The 18,241-nt window shown below is 41.2% G+C and overlaps 1 protein-coding gene across 1 annotated transcript in view; it reads left to right on the forward strand.

Annotated features, from left to right (window-relative positions):
* Positions 1 to 14,503, forward strand: part of SLC15A5 (solute carrier family 15, member 5) — a 33,155-nt gene extending 18,652 nt beyond the window's left edge. The window contains exons 6-9 of the mRNA XM_010156377.1: positions 933 to 1,121; positions 5,243 to 5,374; positions 12,525 to 12,633; positions 14,359 to 14,503. Of these exons, the coding sequence (XP_010154679.1) occupies positions 933 to 1,121; positions 5,243 to 5,374; positions 12,525 to 12,633; positions 14,359 to 14,503 (575 nt within the window). The remainder of the gene's footprint in view (positions 1 to 932; positions 1,122 to 5,242; positions 5,375 to 12,524; positions 12,634 to 14,358) is intronic.
* The last annotated feature ends 3,738 nt before the right edge of the window (positions 14,504 to 18,241 follow it).

Raw genomic sequence — 18,241 nt, forward strand, 5'->3', positions numbered from 1 at the left:
ATTTTGAAGCTAAGCATACAGGACTTTTTTCCTGTGTGCTTATGCAGTATTTGTACTTGCACCTTACCACTGTGGCAGGCAGTGAGACTCCATGCGTGGCATATGCAGTAATATGGTGAAATGTGTTACAGATCCAGTATATTCCGCATCATGCGGTGATACTGCTTCAGGGCAACTGAAGAAGACAGGAGGCAACTGTAGTCCAACAGCTTAGGTGTAAACACGTAGAAAGCTGGAGATTATTACTTCCAGTAATGCAGCTCATCTCATCCTAAAATGTTAAACTGTCTAGCAAATGCACAGTCCAAAAAACTTTCAAAAGTAGGTCAGGAGAACTCCATAGAGGAGGGAAAGGAGAAAATGTGGGAATGCTTGATCTCCTGAGGGTGTGATATGCACTGCTGATCTTTGTCTCTCCCATTAAAGGCCTGCAGCCTTTGAATTTCAGTAATTCAACCGCCTGCACTACTTCTGTTTGTATAGAAACCAGACGGGTAACGCGCATGGTGCATGTGTATACTTCAGAATCTCCCTGCTGCTTGCAGTGGAGCACTGACCCTGACTGGTAGTCTTATTCCCACCCAATCTCATGTGATGTCTGGGAGGGTTGCCGCCTTTACTTTCTCTCCTCCTTTCTTACCTCTCCCAACCTCCAAAAAAAGTTCTTTGTGACTTTGGTCTTCAGAAAAGTTTTTCCTTTCTCATTTATTCTGCATCCCTAAATTCTTTCTGTGTTGAGCTGGTATCCCTTGACCATATATTCAGAGTTAGGCTTGTGGTGTCACAAGTACTCTGTCCACGTTTGTGTCTATTGGAGAGGGGGAGGAAGAGGGGAAGCTTCTTTTACATCTCCTGGGACTCATCTTCATTCTAAGCCCATGATAAACCTATAACTACAACCTTTGTGAACTCTCTTTGTGCTCTTTACCCAGTTGTAGGTCAGTTATCGGCTGCACTTTCCGTGATGGTTGCTGGCTTCTCCGAAATACACCGAAAGCACTTCCCTCAGGTGGAGCAGACGCTTTCCGAGGAGGTACTCCTGGTCTCCTCCATGCCTTGCTTCCACTTAGCTCCTCAGTACATCCTACTTGGAGTGGCTGAAGCTTTGGTAACTCCCTCCTGTAAGTAAAATCTAATAGGCTAAAGCGAGAGTGTCCTGATTCACAGAGAATTATATAAGCTTCCTAAAAATAATTACTGTCATCTGATATTTTATCCCTGGCTCTCTTCCATGGACTTAATGAGCAGATCTGTGCTTTACCTGCTTCAGAGTAGCATAATTTGTCTTACTGGCTGTAACTCAGTGAGCAATGACGTTGTTCCAGGTTAACTGGAAGGTGACACAGCCCGGTCAGGTCCCTGAGATGGTTAATCCACCGTTCGTCAGGGGGATGATCGGAGCGGTGGGAGTCTGGACTTGGATGCATGACTGGTCGTGAAGCTGAACCTGCTTCAGCTGGGGGCCGGGCCAGATGAGCTCCTGAGGTCCCTTCTGCCCTGAACTCTGCTGTGATGGTTTTCTTGGAACAGAACAAATAGCACATGACAGCTGAGCTGTGGTTACAGTCTGAGCACTTTTTAGGCCACAGTCAAAGCGAGGTGAAGCAATTTAGCTTAACCTTTTTCCTTTGTGGACCCAGCTGATAGAATTAGGCGTTTTTCACTGACACGGAGCATATGCAGGGAGCTAACACAATTCAACTGACAGGCTAACCTGAGGAATATGGTAGGCAGATGCAAGGTTTCTGTTTCTGCTCCAATCGGGAGTCATGTGAACATGCCTGCACAGAGCATCATGCCTCCGCTTGTGGCATGGAGCCAGGGATAAACACTCCTGTTCTGCAGAGCACAGGCAGAGTTAGCTCACGCCTGCCATCCATACGTTATGTAGACGTGATCTTGATTGCTAGTCTGAACCTTCTCCCCCTTTCATAATTTACCTTTCCACATCCACACTGACATTCCTGAGGCTTATTTTCTTCTGAGGAGCACGCAGAGTGCTTACCAGTGTTTTACCTTGCAGAGCTTAAAAAACTGTTAGTATTACAAAAATAATCTAATCAACATTCGCTTAAAGAGACACAGGAAAAGTAATTGACTGGTTGATCTCTGCAGGCATTTAATTCTGCAGGTTGAGTGCCTATTGTTCCAGTCCAACCCCACAAATGTTCAGATTTTTATTTAAGAGCAGGGAATGACTTCAGTGTCTCAGCTTCATTCTTACACTATAAGACTACTGAGAGCTGTGGGTCACGGTCTGTCACTAAAAAAGTAATTTTCCCTAGTTTTAAATACTTAGCACTTTCATAATGCCTCTTCATCTGATAGCTCTCAAGTACTTAACTGAGACAGGTTTCTAGACAGGTAATGTGGTTTCTAGGTTACAGGCTAAGTGTAACTGAAAACTGTGACCTTCTCTGTTTAGCTTAACAAAAAAAAGGTTAGGAGGTGGCTTGCTTGCAGTCTTCTCATGCAGAAGAAGAATATTGCTGGTAGAATAAGGCTTTTTTATGTGGCATGCTGGGACACAACAGAAGCCCAATGACTGGAAGATGACATTATAGCCTTTAGAAAAGAAATAAAGCTCTGTCTTGGGGGTAGGCGTGTGTGTTTGTATTTTGGTTTGGGTTTTTTTTTTCAATCTTTTTAAAGGATTGTGATCAGAATTTCTTAGGAAGAAAAGTTGTCTTCCCCATTTAAATAAAGATTAAGCATCTTGCTAAAAGCTGCAGTTAGAGGCATTGTACAAGAATCCAGGTAAATTGGACCAAGTCTGAATTTGAGACTTTGAGTGTAGAACACTAAAGGTAGGTACCTGAAATAGTGGGGTACTGCTGTAGCAGTATGGATAAGGTGCACTACAGCATTCCAGGCAGCGCTGGGCATCTGTATTCCAGGCTACTGAACCGGGCTGTAGGTTTCTACCTCAGTTTTAACTGAATTGCTGTTCAGGAACCATTCGGTGGATCTCCATGGATGGTAATGACAGCCTGGGCGCTTATATAGTTGTTTCACCTTTCCTGACATTTTACTGCCTTTGTTATGAAGAAGGTCAAATTCAATTATCATAATAATTTACTTGACCTGAAAGTACATGATCCAAGTTGAAGACAGAAATGTTCACACTTGTAATCCAAGGGAGGAGAGGAGATATCTCATTTCTGAAGTGCTTGGTTAGAGGAGATAGATTTGGCATGTTCAACTCTATCTACATTTGAGCCTTCATATTTACAATGGTGTTTATACAATATATTTAATTATCTTGTTGTTATGAGTTTTTTATACAATCGTCTGCTTCAGGTGGCATGAGCCTCTCTTAGAATAATATCAGCATTTAATGTTTCCCTAGCACTGAGGCAGTCTTAAAAAAATAAAATAAAACAATAATAAAATAACTGCTCTCCTCTACAGTGTTAGAAGGTAAGATGTCACAGGCCTCTGACAGCTTGAATTTGTAACCCTGGCTTGGTTTAAACTAGGAAATTACTCATTTGAATGCTGGTGATTGAAAAGAGTGATTTAAAATCCCAGTGATTTGAAAAAAAAAAAAGAAAAACCCAAACCCCAAAAATGCTGCCACAAAAAGAAAAAAACCCAAACCAGCTCCATCCTGTGGGACAACACGAGCAGGCGTTTGCCCCCACGGCGCATGAGATTGCTGGTGAAGGGAAGCCAGCCTGCTGACCGTGGCAGCTGACGGTGTCCAAGCCGCCTGGTGCACCGTAACTGCTTTGCCCTACAAAGGGTTAGCAGGTTCTCAGTGTTTGCTGAAGTGCCGCAAGAATATCACCTGCCCACCAACATGTCTCGAAGCACTTAGAAATGGGAAGCCTTGTAGCGAACAGCTCTGTTAGTTAAAGGGTATAATGGGGATCGCTTCACCCGCCGCCGAAACGCAACAGTCTCCAGGGTGAGATGCGGCAGCTGTTCCATGGTTCCCAGCAGCGCCGTGTGCGCGGGGAGGAAGGGACTCTGCAATTGAAACAGCAAGGGCAATTTAGGTAAGTGGGATGCAATTACCCAGCCTGAATTTGGCCATGATGCGTGGTTTGCACCCCTGCTTTTAGAAGGGAGGAATGACCAAAAACTTCTTAGGCTCTTAGTGATTCAAATTAGCTAGGACACTGACTGTACAATGTTTCAGACCGTACTGTTGCATCTACAGATGGTGTCCCGGGTTCATCTGCTTTCTCTTGCCCTCAGGCTTTTGCTTCCTGTTGTGAATGAGGGAAAAACACTGCCTGTGGTGGTTTTTGTCTTTTCTTTAATATGTTTCCAAAGCTCTCATTTGGACATCCAAATTAAAAAGGGCGGAAGATGGTGATTGCAAAGTTTCAGTGGTATTCAGAGATGCTTCAGGCAACTCGGCATCCAAATAGGATCCTCTGCTGGCAAGTTTCTCAATCTGGAGGTCATTCAAACTCAACTAATGAAGCAGGCTGGGAGATACTGGGGCTGGGAGAACAAGTGTGGATGAGCGCTCAAGGTGTGGAATTGGGAAACAAGAGGTTTTGATAATTGGGAGAGTTGCTCAAAAAAGAACAGCTATCATAAAGATTTACTGTAACTTTGTTTAGCCAAATTACAACTGGTGGGGTTATTTATAGTCATCCATGCTACAACAACATGCTACAGCTCCCCCTCGTCACCAATGCTGTTCCTGCCTCTGGTTTATTCTTCTGGTAAGAAAGTGAAGAACAGTGACTTAAATATTATCCAGTGACTCTGGAGGTTGGTCTCTGGAGAAGAGGAATATTGTCCAGCCTTACATTAAAGCAAGGTAACTGCCCAAGTTAAGGTAGAGCTCTGAATTTTGGAATTATTTACTAGTGGCTGGGCTGCATTGGGTCTGATGTAAGAGATCCCTCTGTCCTGCAGTTAAATATCGCATCTGCTGTCTTTGTGCTGGCTGACTGTCGTGGTGTTTCTCTTGTCTTTCTATGCCAGAGACTTTCAGAGGTGAAAGCAACAATCTGGGTGAAAGATCTTTATGGACTTGTGGAATATTGATAGTTGTATGTGGGATGGTTTGTTACAGAGATTCATTTAAACAGCTTAGATAATCCTTTGTTAGTAGTGTACATACTAACACGTGTGATTGCCCTTCTTCAGCAAGTACATTATCTGTGTAGAACACGGAAAGTCCCTATTAGAGGCACTCTGGATTTTTTCTGTCTTTCTATCTTTTACCATCAATTACCTTTCTTTTTTAACCTGTAACTGTATCTGCTTCCTTTCTAAGGTTCCTTACTTTCATTTCGATTTGTGCCAGAAAGAATTAGAGGGATTTCCATGCATTTTTTAACTCTCTTTAATGGAGCTGGCTGCTTTATGGGAGCTTTCTTTGTTCAGACAGCCCACGCAGGCACTCAAGGTAAGAATATGCTCATGACCGGTGTTCCTGACCAGTTTTCTAATACTATTTGATTTGAAGAATTAGGCAGCAGAATTAAAAGGGATGCCAAAGTTTTATTGATTTGCTCTTACAATTAAGATGGAATTAAGATAGGAAATAGCCTTCCAGCTGTATTCATCCAATTTTAATGAGTCATCTTAGTTTTGATAGGTGGAGTAATTAGAGGATGGCATCTTGCAGGAAGCCCTCACCTCCAATCTCTATACTTCTGTTATGGAAGACAAGAAAATAAATTGTCTAGGAAGGACCTTTCTATGTTCATGAAGAAGTATGTTCGTGTTAGCCACGCTTATGTTGAAGCCTCTGGCCATGAGAGCAAGATTAGTGCTTCAAAGAATGTCTTGTTGTTGTTGTTGTTTTTGTTGTTGTTGCACAGTGTTGTAGAGGAAGAGAGGTTGGGTTGAGTTTTTCAAAGCTGTCAAGGGAGTTCATTGCCCTAGACCCCTTATTTCTATCTTAGCTTCATTACTCCTCTCCCTTTCCCAAATATTGGAAGGACCAGATTCTGTGACAATATAGCTAATACATATAATAAATATATAGCTAATTCTGTGACAATATAGCAAATTACTATTTTTCATAGGTTGAAATATTTTGTTTTAGTAAAACTGGCATATTATACTGCAATTTGCTTTTGGATATAATTAAATGTTTATAAAATAATTAAACATAATGTCGGCATCAAAACATTTTGAGTATATATGTAATTAATTCCTTTAGAGAATATTGTTACACAAAGAAATAGAGGAAATCAATTTCTGCATGTGGTTTGCAATTCAGTAGATTTTTGTCTAATTTTATATTAAGGTGATTTATTCTTTAAGTCTTTATGAATACATTTAATTGATTAAAAAAAAAAAAAGTTCATTTATTGCCAGAAATACTGTTTTATCAGAGCCTTGAAATTCTTATCCTGGCTGGTACCAAAAATACTGAACTCTCCAAATTCTCCACAGACTGCAGGTGCCATGTTCTAACCCTTTTTTCCTCAAGATCTTTTTGGAAACTGAAAGTTTCCTGGCTAAAATACTCCTCATTTTTATAAAGTTGGGTGGAAAACTTCTCTACTTAACTTTGGGGGGGGGGGGGAAAAAAAAGTATAACTTGCCTTTATTGAATTTGTCAGGCTTGCCATTACTGTAGATGGAATTGACTGCACCATTATACTGAGTAAAAGTCACCCTTAAACTTCCAAGGGATTCAGTGACAGTCTGTATTCAGATTAAGGTGTTGTAATGGGGCTGAATAAGACCCTAAAAAGTGGAATTCCTCTGCAAAATCCGAAAAGCTTTAGAGAAAATATAGTAGAAAATGTTTAATGTTTGCCCTGTTGCTCTAGTTAGAAACATTAGAGATTACTTTCCCTATAAGTATGTAAACAACGTATTACTGGGCTCTCGCGTTTTATTTCTAAAAATAAGTAAAATCTCACCGAGTATCTCTTTCCCAGTGTTCCCTGCTTGAATGAGATTAATTAGTCCAAGTTACCACAATTCGTGCAATTCACAGCTTCTAAATAATGGAGATATCCCTGTAGCTTCATTTGAGGTATAACAGAAGACTCAAGGGTATTCCTCTCCTCATCGCAGCGAATTTTGTCCTGCTGACTCGTAACTCAGAGTAGGTTTAGGATCACACTTCTGGAGCTGGCTGTACACTGTAACAAAACCAGAGGCACTTAAGCTTCGTTTTGTTTTTCTCCTAGTTTGATGGGAAATGTCATATACAAAATTCTCTTGTTCCATTTGTATTTTTTGCAGACTCTTCCTTTGTGCTTCTTATGGTGTCCTGTGGTGCTTGTAATGAAAATCTTAAGATCAGTAAATTAATAATTTTGTTAACTTATAAAACCTAATGTTTACCTATTGAACCTTCTAAAGATGGCAGTGCTTGAGAGAATAAAATTGTGGCCTCCCTTAGGTCAAATTAAGGTTAAATGACAGAAATTTAGCTCTCATTACTCACATTTGAGGTGTTTTTCAGCTCTATTTAAAGAGCTTGTAAAACATTTGGTATCTGGACAAGTTATGGAACTGGGGATAAAGCAAACCAATAGGAACTTTTGTTTTTTTCCCTAAAAAACGGAACTAATTTATTTATATCGGAAGACCAAAGAATGTTTTCTTTTGCTGAAAGAAGATGACAGTGTTTATGCAATGGTTTTGTAAGATTTAGCAAGGCTTAGTGTGCAACTCTTGGGCTATGGGTGCTTTTGTCTTGTCCCATGATTCTTATTTCACTAAAACCTGAGCCAGGACTATTTCTGGCTCTTCCATCTCTAAGCAATGAGACCATGTTTGCCATGAAGCAGTTTGGGATGCAGTGAAGTAGATCCTCCCGTGTGTATTTTGAAGAGCTGAAGCACAGAGGGTGTTGACAACATTTAAGCATTTTTATATCCTATTTCATGTCACCAGTTTAGAATTTTATTTGGGTTTTTATTGGCAAAGTTGATCAGATATCAGTCACAGTCAAAGCTGCATTAATCATTTTTAACGCATCTATGGAGGATGGTGTGAATATGATAAAATAAGACTTTTTAAAAATCTGACGAGTGCAAACAGATGATGGGTGACAGTGATATTTTAAGTACAAGCTGGGAAACTGCTTTCTTTTGGATCTCTTACCTCTCCTAACATTTTAAGGGAAGAAGATGCAAGACAAAACCTGTCGTCCTATGCCAATCATTTCAGAATACATTTCCCTAAAAATATATAATGTAAATATGAAGAAAGAAAAAGGAAAAAAAGAAAAGGTCAGAGGAAGGAAACTGCCCCAGACACAGTTTTCCTGCTTGTATTTAGAGAACCAGGGTTTTTTTGTTTTGTTTTGTTTTTAGTTTGGAGCGTTATATGATTCTAAATACCAAAGATGATAAAGCTAAAGGATATTTCTTGCAGTCCAGATGGTGTTGTCCACTGGTGCCTACTTAGCTAATAAGGATTAGAGGCAGACTGAGACTTTTTAATTTGGATATGATTAAACACTAAATATATGCCCACTAACTTGGTGAAATGATGGAAGGCAATACAATCCTTTTCTAAGATGTGAGTTCTGTTTTTCTATAATCATAGTCTAGGTTGCAGGATAGCTATAAAAATGCGGGAATCATACAGAATAAACTAACTTTTGGCATGTGACTGTTTTGCTTTGTATTCTGGGTTTTCCCAATACTGACATATGAGTGTGTTATTCAGTAAACAAACCGAATGCCTTCCTGTGCGACTTCAGTCTTTGGTGCGAATCCCTTGAGAACTCCAAGGGTGCCACCTTCGTCACAGATACCTCATGTGCACTAACGTACATCAGTTGGCTTACAGCCCTCTCCGTATCTTCTTTCATGGCTAGTCCTGTAGATGTTTGGCTGTTTCAGTTGTCCACCAGAAGCAGCACAGGAAAGTGGTTTTGTCAGTGTCCTAATCCCAGTTTCACCTGCTTTTCTGCCTGTGTTGGTAGAATCAGGTGGCTTCTCTTGGTGTTGTATTATATTCCTCTTTCTTGCACTACCTGGGCATTTTTGATGCAAAATGGATAGGACTGCAAAATGTCAGTGAAATTTCACCAGGCACTTTATTTCAATGATGTATGGTATTAGCAGGCTTGAGGAACTGACTCTGCCTAGACTTAATCTTCTAATTTGTTCTAAATTTGCCATGAAATGCATAACCAATTCACCTCTAGCCAATAAGAAAAGGCTCTTTAAAATATACACAGCTGAAGGAAACTTCTGATTCTCTGTGGTGATTCATCCTACGAAGTATTTCCATTGTTGGAATAAAAATGGAAATCAGGAGGTTGTTGTAGAAAGTTAATTCCCAGTGAGCAATTATCTATGTGACAAACCAACCTTGTAATTGGCACTTCTGTTGGCAATCTCCATAGAAAAGTAAAGGATTGACAGAACCCAAAGGCAGTGTCTTTTGGGGGAAAGTGGATTGTTAGCATATTGCATGCTGATTCAAGGATGAGAAAACACTGGACTCTTCAAACACAGGAGTGCCCAGGGCATCTTATTCCAGCAAAACCCAAGAAACTGGTCCAATAAGATCCTGATATTCATAGCTGAGCGTAAAATCCTGAAAGTATGAACCCCAAGCCTAGTCGGTGGAAGTGCTGGAGTCTGCAGGAGGTTTTACTGGGGTAAGGGGTGAAAGCGTCAAAAGGGAGTTCTGCTGCCTGAAACGTGTGGCTGACGTTTTAATACCAATGGCTGTTCTCCCAAGGCTTCCCACCAACACAAGATCCTCTGTGCAGTCAGTTTAAGTAGAGGAAAATGCAGTCCAGGTCTATCCCTTCTTCCATGTAGAACCAGCTTTCATTTAAAAAAAAAAAAAGACATAAATATTTTTGGCTGAAAATAGGAAAAGGTTAAATTAATCTTTGCTGTGCCCACTGATGAAAATGCATATTGACAGTGGGATAAGAGTCTGGATATCTTCAGAACTGTTGCCACCCTTGTTTCTCTGTAGGGGGAAAGGCAGCCCGACAAAACTTTTTGCCCCTCACTGAAAGGAAAACTAAGCCCTGCTCCTACTTCTTGCTTTGGTTAGAGCAGGAAACTAGAGACACAACTATGGGAGCTGGAGTCTTACCATGCCCAATCTAATTTTGTCCCTGCCTCTGCTGTCGCTCATTTGTAATACAGGATTTTCCAAAGGCTTTGTCTCATTATCCGCGTCTTACTGTTTAAACTCTGGTGATTACTTAAAGAAGCTGAGGCAGAGCAGTGGTCTTTGACCTGGACCGAGGAGGAGGCTGGTGTTGAACTGGGGGCGGAACCCATGTCTCCTGCTTGCTGGGCTGCTCTCCCACCCTGATAAAACCAACCATTCCCACTGTCAGCGCTTCAGGACGGTGCCTTTACTAGCGTTAAGACAGTTTTAAAGTTCCGTTTTACTCTGTCCTCTTAGAAGCTGCTGAATTCCTTTCTTTTTTCTTTTCTCTTTTTTTTTTTATGGCTCACTGCTATTTTTAAGTACATATTTTCTGTCCAGGTTCCATTGTAAATGCCGTTCCATTAGGAAGCTCCTGCTGCTCATATAGTTAGCCCAGCCGATGTAAATAACCTGGCAGACAGTGTGAACTCTGCTTTGACAAGCCGCAGTGCCGAGCCCCATGCCTGCTTTCCCTTTCATCAGACACGCGCGCTCTCTCCGTGACTTCTATTGGCCGCTGGGGGATGTGAAATGAAAAACCACCTGATTGTGAATTATGACAGTAAAAGTTTATAAGCTACTAAAACGAAGTTATAGCACCTGGGAGCTCAGTCAACTGACAGTGTTAAATGATACGTTTTAAAACCTGCTCTGAGATAATGCTACGGAGGGAAGCGCGCGCGCAGAGGTGAGGCGGCGCTGCTCTCTGACAGGCAGAAAGGTAACGTGGCACGGAGCGGGGGAGTTGGGGAAAACTGCTGCACTGATGGCAGTTGTTCCCTGTAATCCCAGGAGAACTAAAGGTAACCGCTTTGAAAAGAAATGTGTTTACAACTCTTAGATGCCGAGGAAAGCGAAAAATGCAAATATATGGGAGGGGGGAGCGTGTGTGTAATCCTTTTAGTGCTAGCTCTCCTGGGCTGTGGAACTGCTTTTTCTCTCCCATTAGAAAACTTTGACAAGCTGAGAATGGCATTGGATTGCTAAAGATGGCATTAGTGGTCAAAAGATTGGTTATCAGGTTTGTACAGCGCAGCTATGGCAAAGGCTAGTTTCCCTCTTCTCCCTTTTAGCTACTTCCAGTGGTGAACAGCTAATCTCTTTGGATGGGTAGGATTTCATACCAGATGGAGGGAACAAAAAAAGGTGATTTTGGGCACTCTGGTGCTGGTGTTTTAGTTCGGATCAGGAGCGTGCTTTTGATCTGAATCTCCTGATTGCGTCTGATTTGATCCTGGAGCAGAAAAATCTGCGTTCCATTTGGATGGAACTAAACAAACAACAAAAAAATGCTTGTGCCTGATGTGTTCCAGCTGTTAGTGGGAACTAGTTGGATGTGAACCGCCCTGATTTGTGCATAGTGTGGACATCACGTTCTCAGCACCAGCTGTTTCACGCTCTGTGTCTGCTCCTATGGCACTTCACTACTTGCTAATGAAGACAGTCTCTCTCCCTGTCAAAGACAATAAACACCCTGTATTCCCAAATAGTGTAAAAGGTGGTTACAGCACAGTAGACCCCTCTCTGATATTCTGTGCCTACTACAATGTCTTTTCACCTCTGTTTTATGTTTTTGCTGCAGCTGATTACAGTACTTCAAGCACTGATTGTCTTCAAATGCAGACTGACTGGGGCTTGCTTCTTTTTTAAGCCTCTTCATTTCCAGAATTATCATTTATCACCTGAGCTTGTTTTCAGACTGGTTGTGATGGACAGCATCAAAAGCAATCCAGCTGTAAAATACAGCTCACAGGAATGCAGGCAGGGAAGACTCTGGGTATATAGAGGTGGCACTGCTTCCGCTGGGTGGAGGTCAAGCTGCCAAAAAGTCCCAAGCACTATAGCCATAATCCTCGACAGAAAAAGGTCTGGTTCATGCAAATTAATGCTGTGTGCAAGACATGTACATGTTGCAGACTTAATGGCTAAAGGCAGCTATAAAGAAAGGTAAAGTAAAATGTCAGGCAGCATCTTGGTAAGGGAGCATCATCCAAGGCATGGAAGAAACACTTTTTATACATGTTTTTCTTTTTAATATGTGCCTACTAAAAGCATGAGAGGTATGAATAAGGATTTCCATAAACCCCCTTAACTCTAGTTCTTCCTAAAATGTTCACATTTAACATTTCTTTGCCTACATACAAAGGATAATGCAGAGAGAAGGTGGCCTGATCATGTGCAGAGTTCTGTTTACCAGCACACTTCAGATTTGTTGAGAAAGTTCATTACTTTCTCTAGATCTCTGTTGCCTGTCTGCAAAGCAGGAGCAAAGTACGCTATGGACTCAAAAACATAGATGCTGTGAGAAGGAAGTCTGTATAAATTGCAACAGGGGGGGTTCAAAGCACCTGCTGTGATTGTGTCTTACACAAAGTTATCTTCATGTCTTTCATATGAGCCACGTCTCATCCTGCAAGGTAAACTAATTTTGCTTCAAACGTCTGCTCTGCCAGGCAACTGGTTTCCACACTTCCTGCATGAAGGCAAATTGGAGAGATTCTTCTTCTTCTTGGCTTCCCTAATGATGGTGAACACCCTGGGGTTCTGGACCATTGCACACAGGTACGTGCGTGAAAATGAAAGTTTGGTGTTTCATTTGTAGATATGGGTAGAAACTCTTGCAAAACCTGTAAGCTAGGGTGTAATAAAGAATTGGTAGTGATAGATCATATGTTATCATTCAGGGTTCAGACTTCAGTATTTTTCACCTGCCTTGAGGAGAGAGACTTCACAGTAAAAATTATGTGGCAAGGTTAAAAAAAAAAAACCAACTGATGTAATTAGCCTTAAATATTTAAGGGGTCTTACTAATATCAAAATGCCTTGAAGAAAGAAGAGCATCCTATCCTTTACAGAAGGAAGTAAATATGTTGGTGTGGAGTTTAGATCACAGCGCCAAGATATCTCTGTCATGGAACTGATCTCCAGGGCACTTGGCTTTGTACCAATATATAGAAAACGTTGCTGTTGTCTCAATGAGCTTACGTCTTTAATGTATGACAGTAGGCAGAGGGGTTGCAAGAAAACAGCAAACAGCTACTGGTTAATGCCGTGTGCAGTGGTTTTGACAGAATAACCCTAAAATATTTTCTGATACTCTACTGGGCAATGAAATAAATGCGACTTTCTGCTGGCGTCAATGAAATTGCTCAATTAACCCCCGCACAGGAAGCAATTTTATGCCACCCATCGAATTGAGGTTTAATGCCTGTATATAGCCTGTAAAATGCAAGAAACTCAGGAATGTAATCCTCTTTTACATTGAGGGTGGTTTCAAAGTTGGTTTGTTGCCTGTATTCCAGAATATTTAATCACAGTTAACTTTGTTCTCAGTGTTACAAGTAATACTTGTAGCCAAGAATAGGGAGAGAAGCAACCTGTGTCACCACGAGTGGGATGGATTGTGTGCAAGTGGCATTCTCAGACATTGGTCTGCAGTTCTCTGGAAATCATTCAGAAACCTTGATGAAATAGCATTTTGATTATGACAATAATAGAAAATTTCCAAGGGCAGTGTACTTCTAGAACTCTTCAGAAAAATATTGGTTTTTTTATTTCATATAGCCCTAACTTTGCAGCACCAAAGATTACTGTAGCATCTTGTCTACCATTTCACTGTAGCATGAGACACGTGTCCATTTATTGTGGTAGATAGCTCTTGATTCTCTTTGTAAATGTGCCCTGACTCACCATTAGAAACATTTCTCCTGCATGTACTTTGTCTTCCTTTTATAAAATGAGGTTTAATTCTTCTGTAAAATGAAAGTTCCGTTTGGGACACTTACTGCTAAAAAACTAAAAGGTTTGGTTGTCAGAAAGTGGCCATAAAATTAGGTTGAACTCAACAAATAATTTTGCCACAAATTAACATATTTTAAGGAGGAAATTTGTTGACCACCAGTCTTCCTAAAAAATAAAAAAAAGATTCAATTTTATTTCGAATTAGTATTTAACTTCTAAATCAAGGCACTTCATTTTTCAATAAGACAATCAAAACCTACATAAAATATGTTTTTTCAGGGGGAGAAATTAGGATTTTAAAGTCAGAATGAGAAGAAATATACTAAAATTTCTCTGAGGACAAAAGTGTCCTTTTTTTAAATCTGTTAAAATGGCATAGTACAGCTTGGGAAGGTGGATGTGGTTATCATATTTTTTTGGCTGCTTAGAAGTCCAGGACCAGGAAGGCACTGTAACTTGCAAACTATTACTTAATAATCAATGGGTGAAACTAATCCCCGAAAGGATGATAATTTTAGCATTTTCCTTCCCTATCCGTCCTCCCAGATACAACATTCTGAATCAGGAATACACCAATGAGTTCAGAGGAAGACTTCCTGAAGAAAAACTTTTGAAGCATGAAAGAGCCATCAAGCATTATGATAGTGTCCTGGAACGTTCTCCCATTTGGTCTCCTATGGAGAAAACGTGATAAAATTTCACCCTTGTTTGACTAGATTCTGATTATGTTACCAACAAGCTTTCTAATGGCAAATTACCTTGCATGGTTGAGTGGAACTGCAAATGTATTTATGAATTACCTTAGGAATAATAATGTTATTTATAAGTTTACAAAATAGGAGTCGTCATAGGAATTGGCCTGGTAGGATGCTGCACTGTCGTAATGCACATCGAGGAAAATGAGCTACTACTTCACATGGTTGGTGGAGAGAGTCTTTTAATGTCTATAGGGAATTTGTACTTAGTAATGGTTCAAAGTTAATAAACTTGTTTAGCAAATCGATGGTATAATTTTAAAATAATTTTGGAGGCTGGTATTGGCTTGTTTATACTTGCAAAGGTGGGAGAAGTGTGCTATTCCTGGCTCTGCTACTTATCTGCTACCCAGCCTTCAACAAGTTGCCTCTTTACATTAGTTTGCCCTTCAGAAAACTGGACACAGCCATACTAACTTTCTTTGCAAATTGTTTTGAGATCTACCAGATACTAGAAATGACATACCATGATGTCTGTAATGAAACTGATGCAGAGTCTTTTATTTGGCAGAAGCACTGTAGGATTTATCATTCCTAAAGGGTGGTATACAGAAAATTGCTAGTAGAACACCTGGAGACTAGATTATATTTATGTCAAAATTACTAATTGTAGCCCACTTGAAGGGGGTGAAGGGAACTAGAAAAGAGTGGGAAAAGGGTAGATGGTGTTCGAAGTGGGGGAAGAAAGGATTAGCAAAATGCATTCCATTTTACAGATGTAAACAGTGTTAAACTCTCCCAAAAATTGGCAGGCTTGGGTATTGTGAGCAATGCTAATCTAGAACTCAATTATTTTTTTAAATTGTATTACTAAAAAGAGAGTGAGGCTATGCAAGAGCTGGTAAAGGAAATTACCTCTCCACTGTTAACCATAGTTAACCATAGTGACAGGACAAGGGGTAATGGGTTTAAATTGAAAGTGGGGAGGTTTAGATTGGATATCAGGAAGAAGTTCTTCCTGGAGAGGGTGGTGAGGCACTGGAACAGGGTGCCCAGAGAAGCTGTGGATGCCCCATCCCTGGAAGTGTTCAAGGCCAGGCTGGATGAGGCTTGGAGCAACCTGGTCTAGTGGAAGGTGTCCCTGCCCATGGCAGGGGGGTTGGAACTAGATGGTCTTGAAGGTCCCTTCCAACCCAAACCATTCTGTGAGTCTATGATGATTCTATAGTTAATGCCACAATTTTGGGTTGCAGGGGGAAGGGGAGCAAAATGTAGTAACTGCATTTAATTTTCCAAGAAGTGAGAAGGCAAGCAGTCAGGAGCTGTTAATTTTGATCTCACTAGTATTTAAGTTTATTGGGTGGGGTTTTTTAGTGAGAAGGCAAGCAGTTAGGAACTGTTAATTTTGATCTCACTAGTATTTAAGTTTGTTGGGTGGGGTTTTTTTAAATTAAAAGAGAATATTTAAAGTCATGAGATGAAAGGAAAATGGAATAAAGAAGTATTTGTGAAGATGGAGATCAGGGACCGCAGAAGAGCTGCAGGGTGGCTGAGTGACCTGTTAAAGTCCAGATGGCAACAGATACTATAGAAAGGAGAGGTACCCACCAGGAAGCGAGTTTTTTGAGGAACTTGTTTAATACCTTCCTTCATGGTAAAGAAGAATGTGATCCTAGGATGCATTGGTGGAGAATGGAAGAAGTAAGTATGTCTTCATCCAAGTCCATCTGAAATGACCATCCACGTCAAAGATGCGCTTTCGGACTAGTGTGGGATGTTGGGCCTTGGTGGTGGAGCTGAGTGTACAACTCCCTGTTTGCTCCGTAAGAAGTGTGGGGCGAGGGAGGGTAAAGGCAGCCTGCTGGCCGTGCCCTGGCTCTTGCCCTGCCAGCAAGAGACTTTCTTCAAAGGAAGGGGAGGTACCCACCTGGAAGTGAGTTTTTTGAGGAACTTGTTTAATACCTTCCTTCATGGTAAAGAAGAATGTGATCCTAGGATGCATTGGTGGAGAATGGAAGAAGTAAGTATGTCTTCATCCAAGTCCATCTGAAATGACCATCCACGTCAAAGATGCGCTTTCGGACTAGTGTGGGATGTTGGGCCTTGGTGGTGGAGCTGAGTGTACAACTCCCTGTTTGCTCCGTAAGAAGTGTGGGGCGAGGGAGGGTAAAGGCAGCCTGCTGGCCGTGCCCTGGCTCTTGCCCTGCCAGCAAGAGACTTTCTTCAAAGGTGACTGCATAAGCTGGGCTGGGGCTGTGAGCGGGAGAGGCAGCAAAAGACTGAAGGACCTCGTCTCCGAGGTCACCAGTGGGAGGCAGACTTCCACATATTGACCTAAATCTGTCCATCCCACCTGACAGTTATTTCCTTGTAAGGTACTCTTTTTTTCTAAATAGCGTTTTTATCACAATAAACCTAGCTTTAAGCCCCAAACTCCTACTTTCTTTCCATAAATGTGAGCAATTCCTGAAGTCTTGACTTGACCTTTGTCTTGGCACAGAAAAGCTGCAGAGATGCTGGCCAGAGTCTGCTGACAAGAGGTAAGTGGTCACTGTCCGTGCATTTGAGAGTCCTACACAAAAGGAGAACTACTATGTAATTAAAGGGTAAAATCTAAGATTTGATCTAGTAAGTATAATTGATCTGTGTCCTGCAATCATGCAGAAAGGGCTTCCAGCAGTGGGGAAGGAAGCAGTTGGGCAGACTTCATAAAGAGGTGCCCTGGAAGATAGGGATTGGAAAGGGTTTTGGGATTAATAGTTGACTGCTGAAAACCCTCCTGCCGCCTTCATATGGACGAGAGAAAGGCTTGTTCTATTCGATTTAGTTAAGAATTTGGCCTTTTGGATGGATAGCAAAAGGAAAGAGGTACCAATTGCTGGATTTTGACTTATTTCAGCGGGTGGTGCAGAGGATGCTCCATGAAAAAGTCTATCAATCATGCTCACTGTTGTGACAGAGCAATTTAGCAGTTATACTCAACAGACGGGGATGTGTCTTGAACTGCAGTATCTGGGACTCTACGCAAAGCTGATGGAATCCTTTGTACTTTCAGAGCACTGCCTAAATTTTATAAATCTTGTAGCAGCACAAGTGAAATTAGTATAAAGGTTTCTAGAGGTTTGGTCTTGTCTTGGAAAGAAGCTGATTTTCATATCTGGTTTATTACATTAGGAAAACAACGAGGAGACAGAAAAGGTGGGATATGTGTGCATATGAAAGAGTGCAAGAAGCAGCTGAAAGATGTTAGAATAGCCGCCTTTTGATCAGCACTTTGTTGGCCTATGGCAGTTTTCCTGGGGAATAGTAAGATATTCAGACCTGATTGCCTGTGTTTTAGGTCACCTGTTGATGTTGCTTTTCACAAAATAGATCTAAGATGTGCTTCTTCTAATCCTCGCCATAAAGGATTGTAGTTTTGAAATTTATTGTGGAAAAAGTTGCCTCCTGAGTGAAGTTAGGAGTGGCCAGAAACATGTCAGTTCGGTTTTGTAATCTGAGTACTGCCTAAATTTTCTAAATCTTGACCCAGCATACAGTGAAATTAGTGCAGAGACAGCCTTGACTTTGGAAGAAGCTGCCTGTGTGCTGTCTACCAGCTCTACTACGTGAGTAGGTGCTGCGCTCAGCGGAGGTCATTCCTAACCTTGAATAGCCATATGTATGGCTGATTACTGCCAGTGCAGTTTCGTTTGGGTTTGTTTGGGGTTTTTTTAAAGGGTTAAATGAGTGGT

The sequence above is a fragment of the Eurypyga helias genome, unplaced genomic scaffold, assembly GCF_000690775.1.
Source record: "Eurypyga helias isolate BGI_N326 unplaced genomic scaffold, ASM69077v1 scaffold5260, whole genome shotgun sequence".
Taxonomy (NCBI): domain Eukaryota; kingdom Metazoa; phylum Chordata; class Aves; order Eurypygiformes; family Eurypygidae; genus Eurypyga; species Eurypyga helias.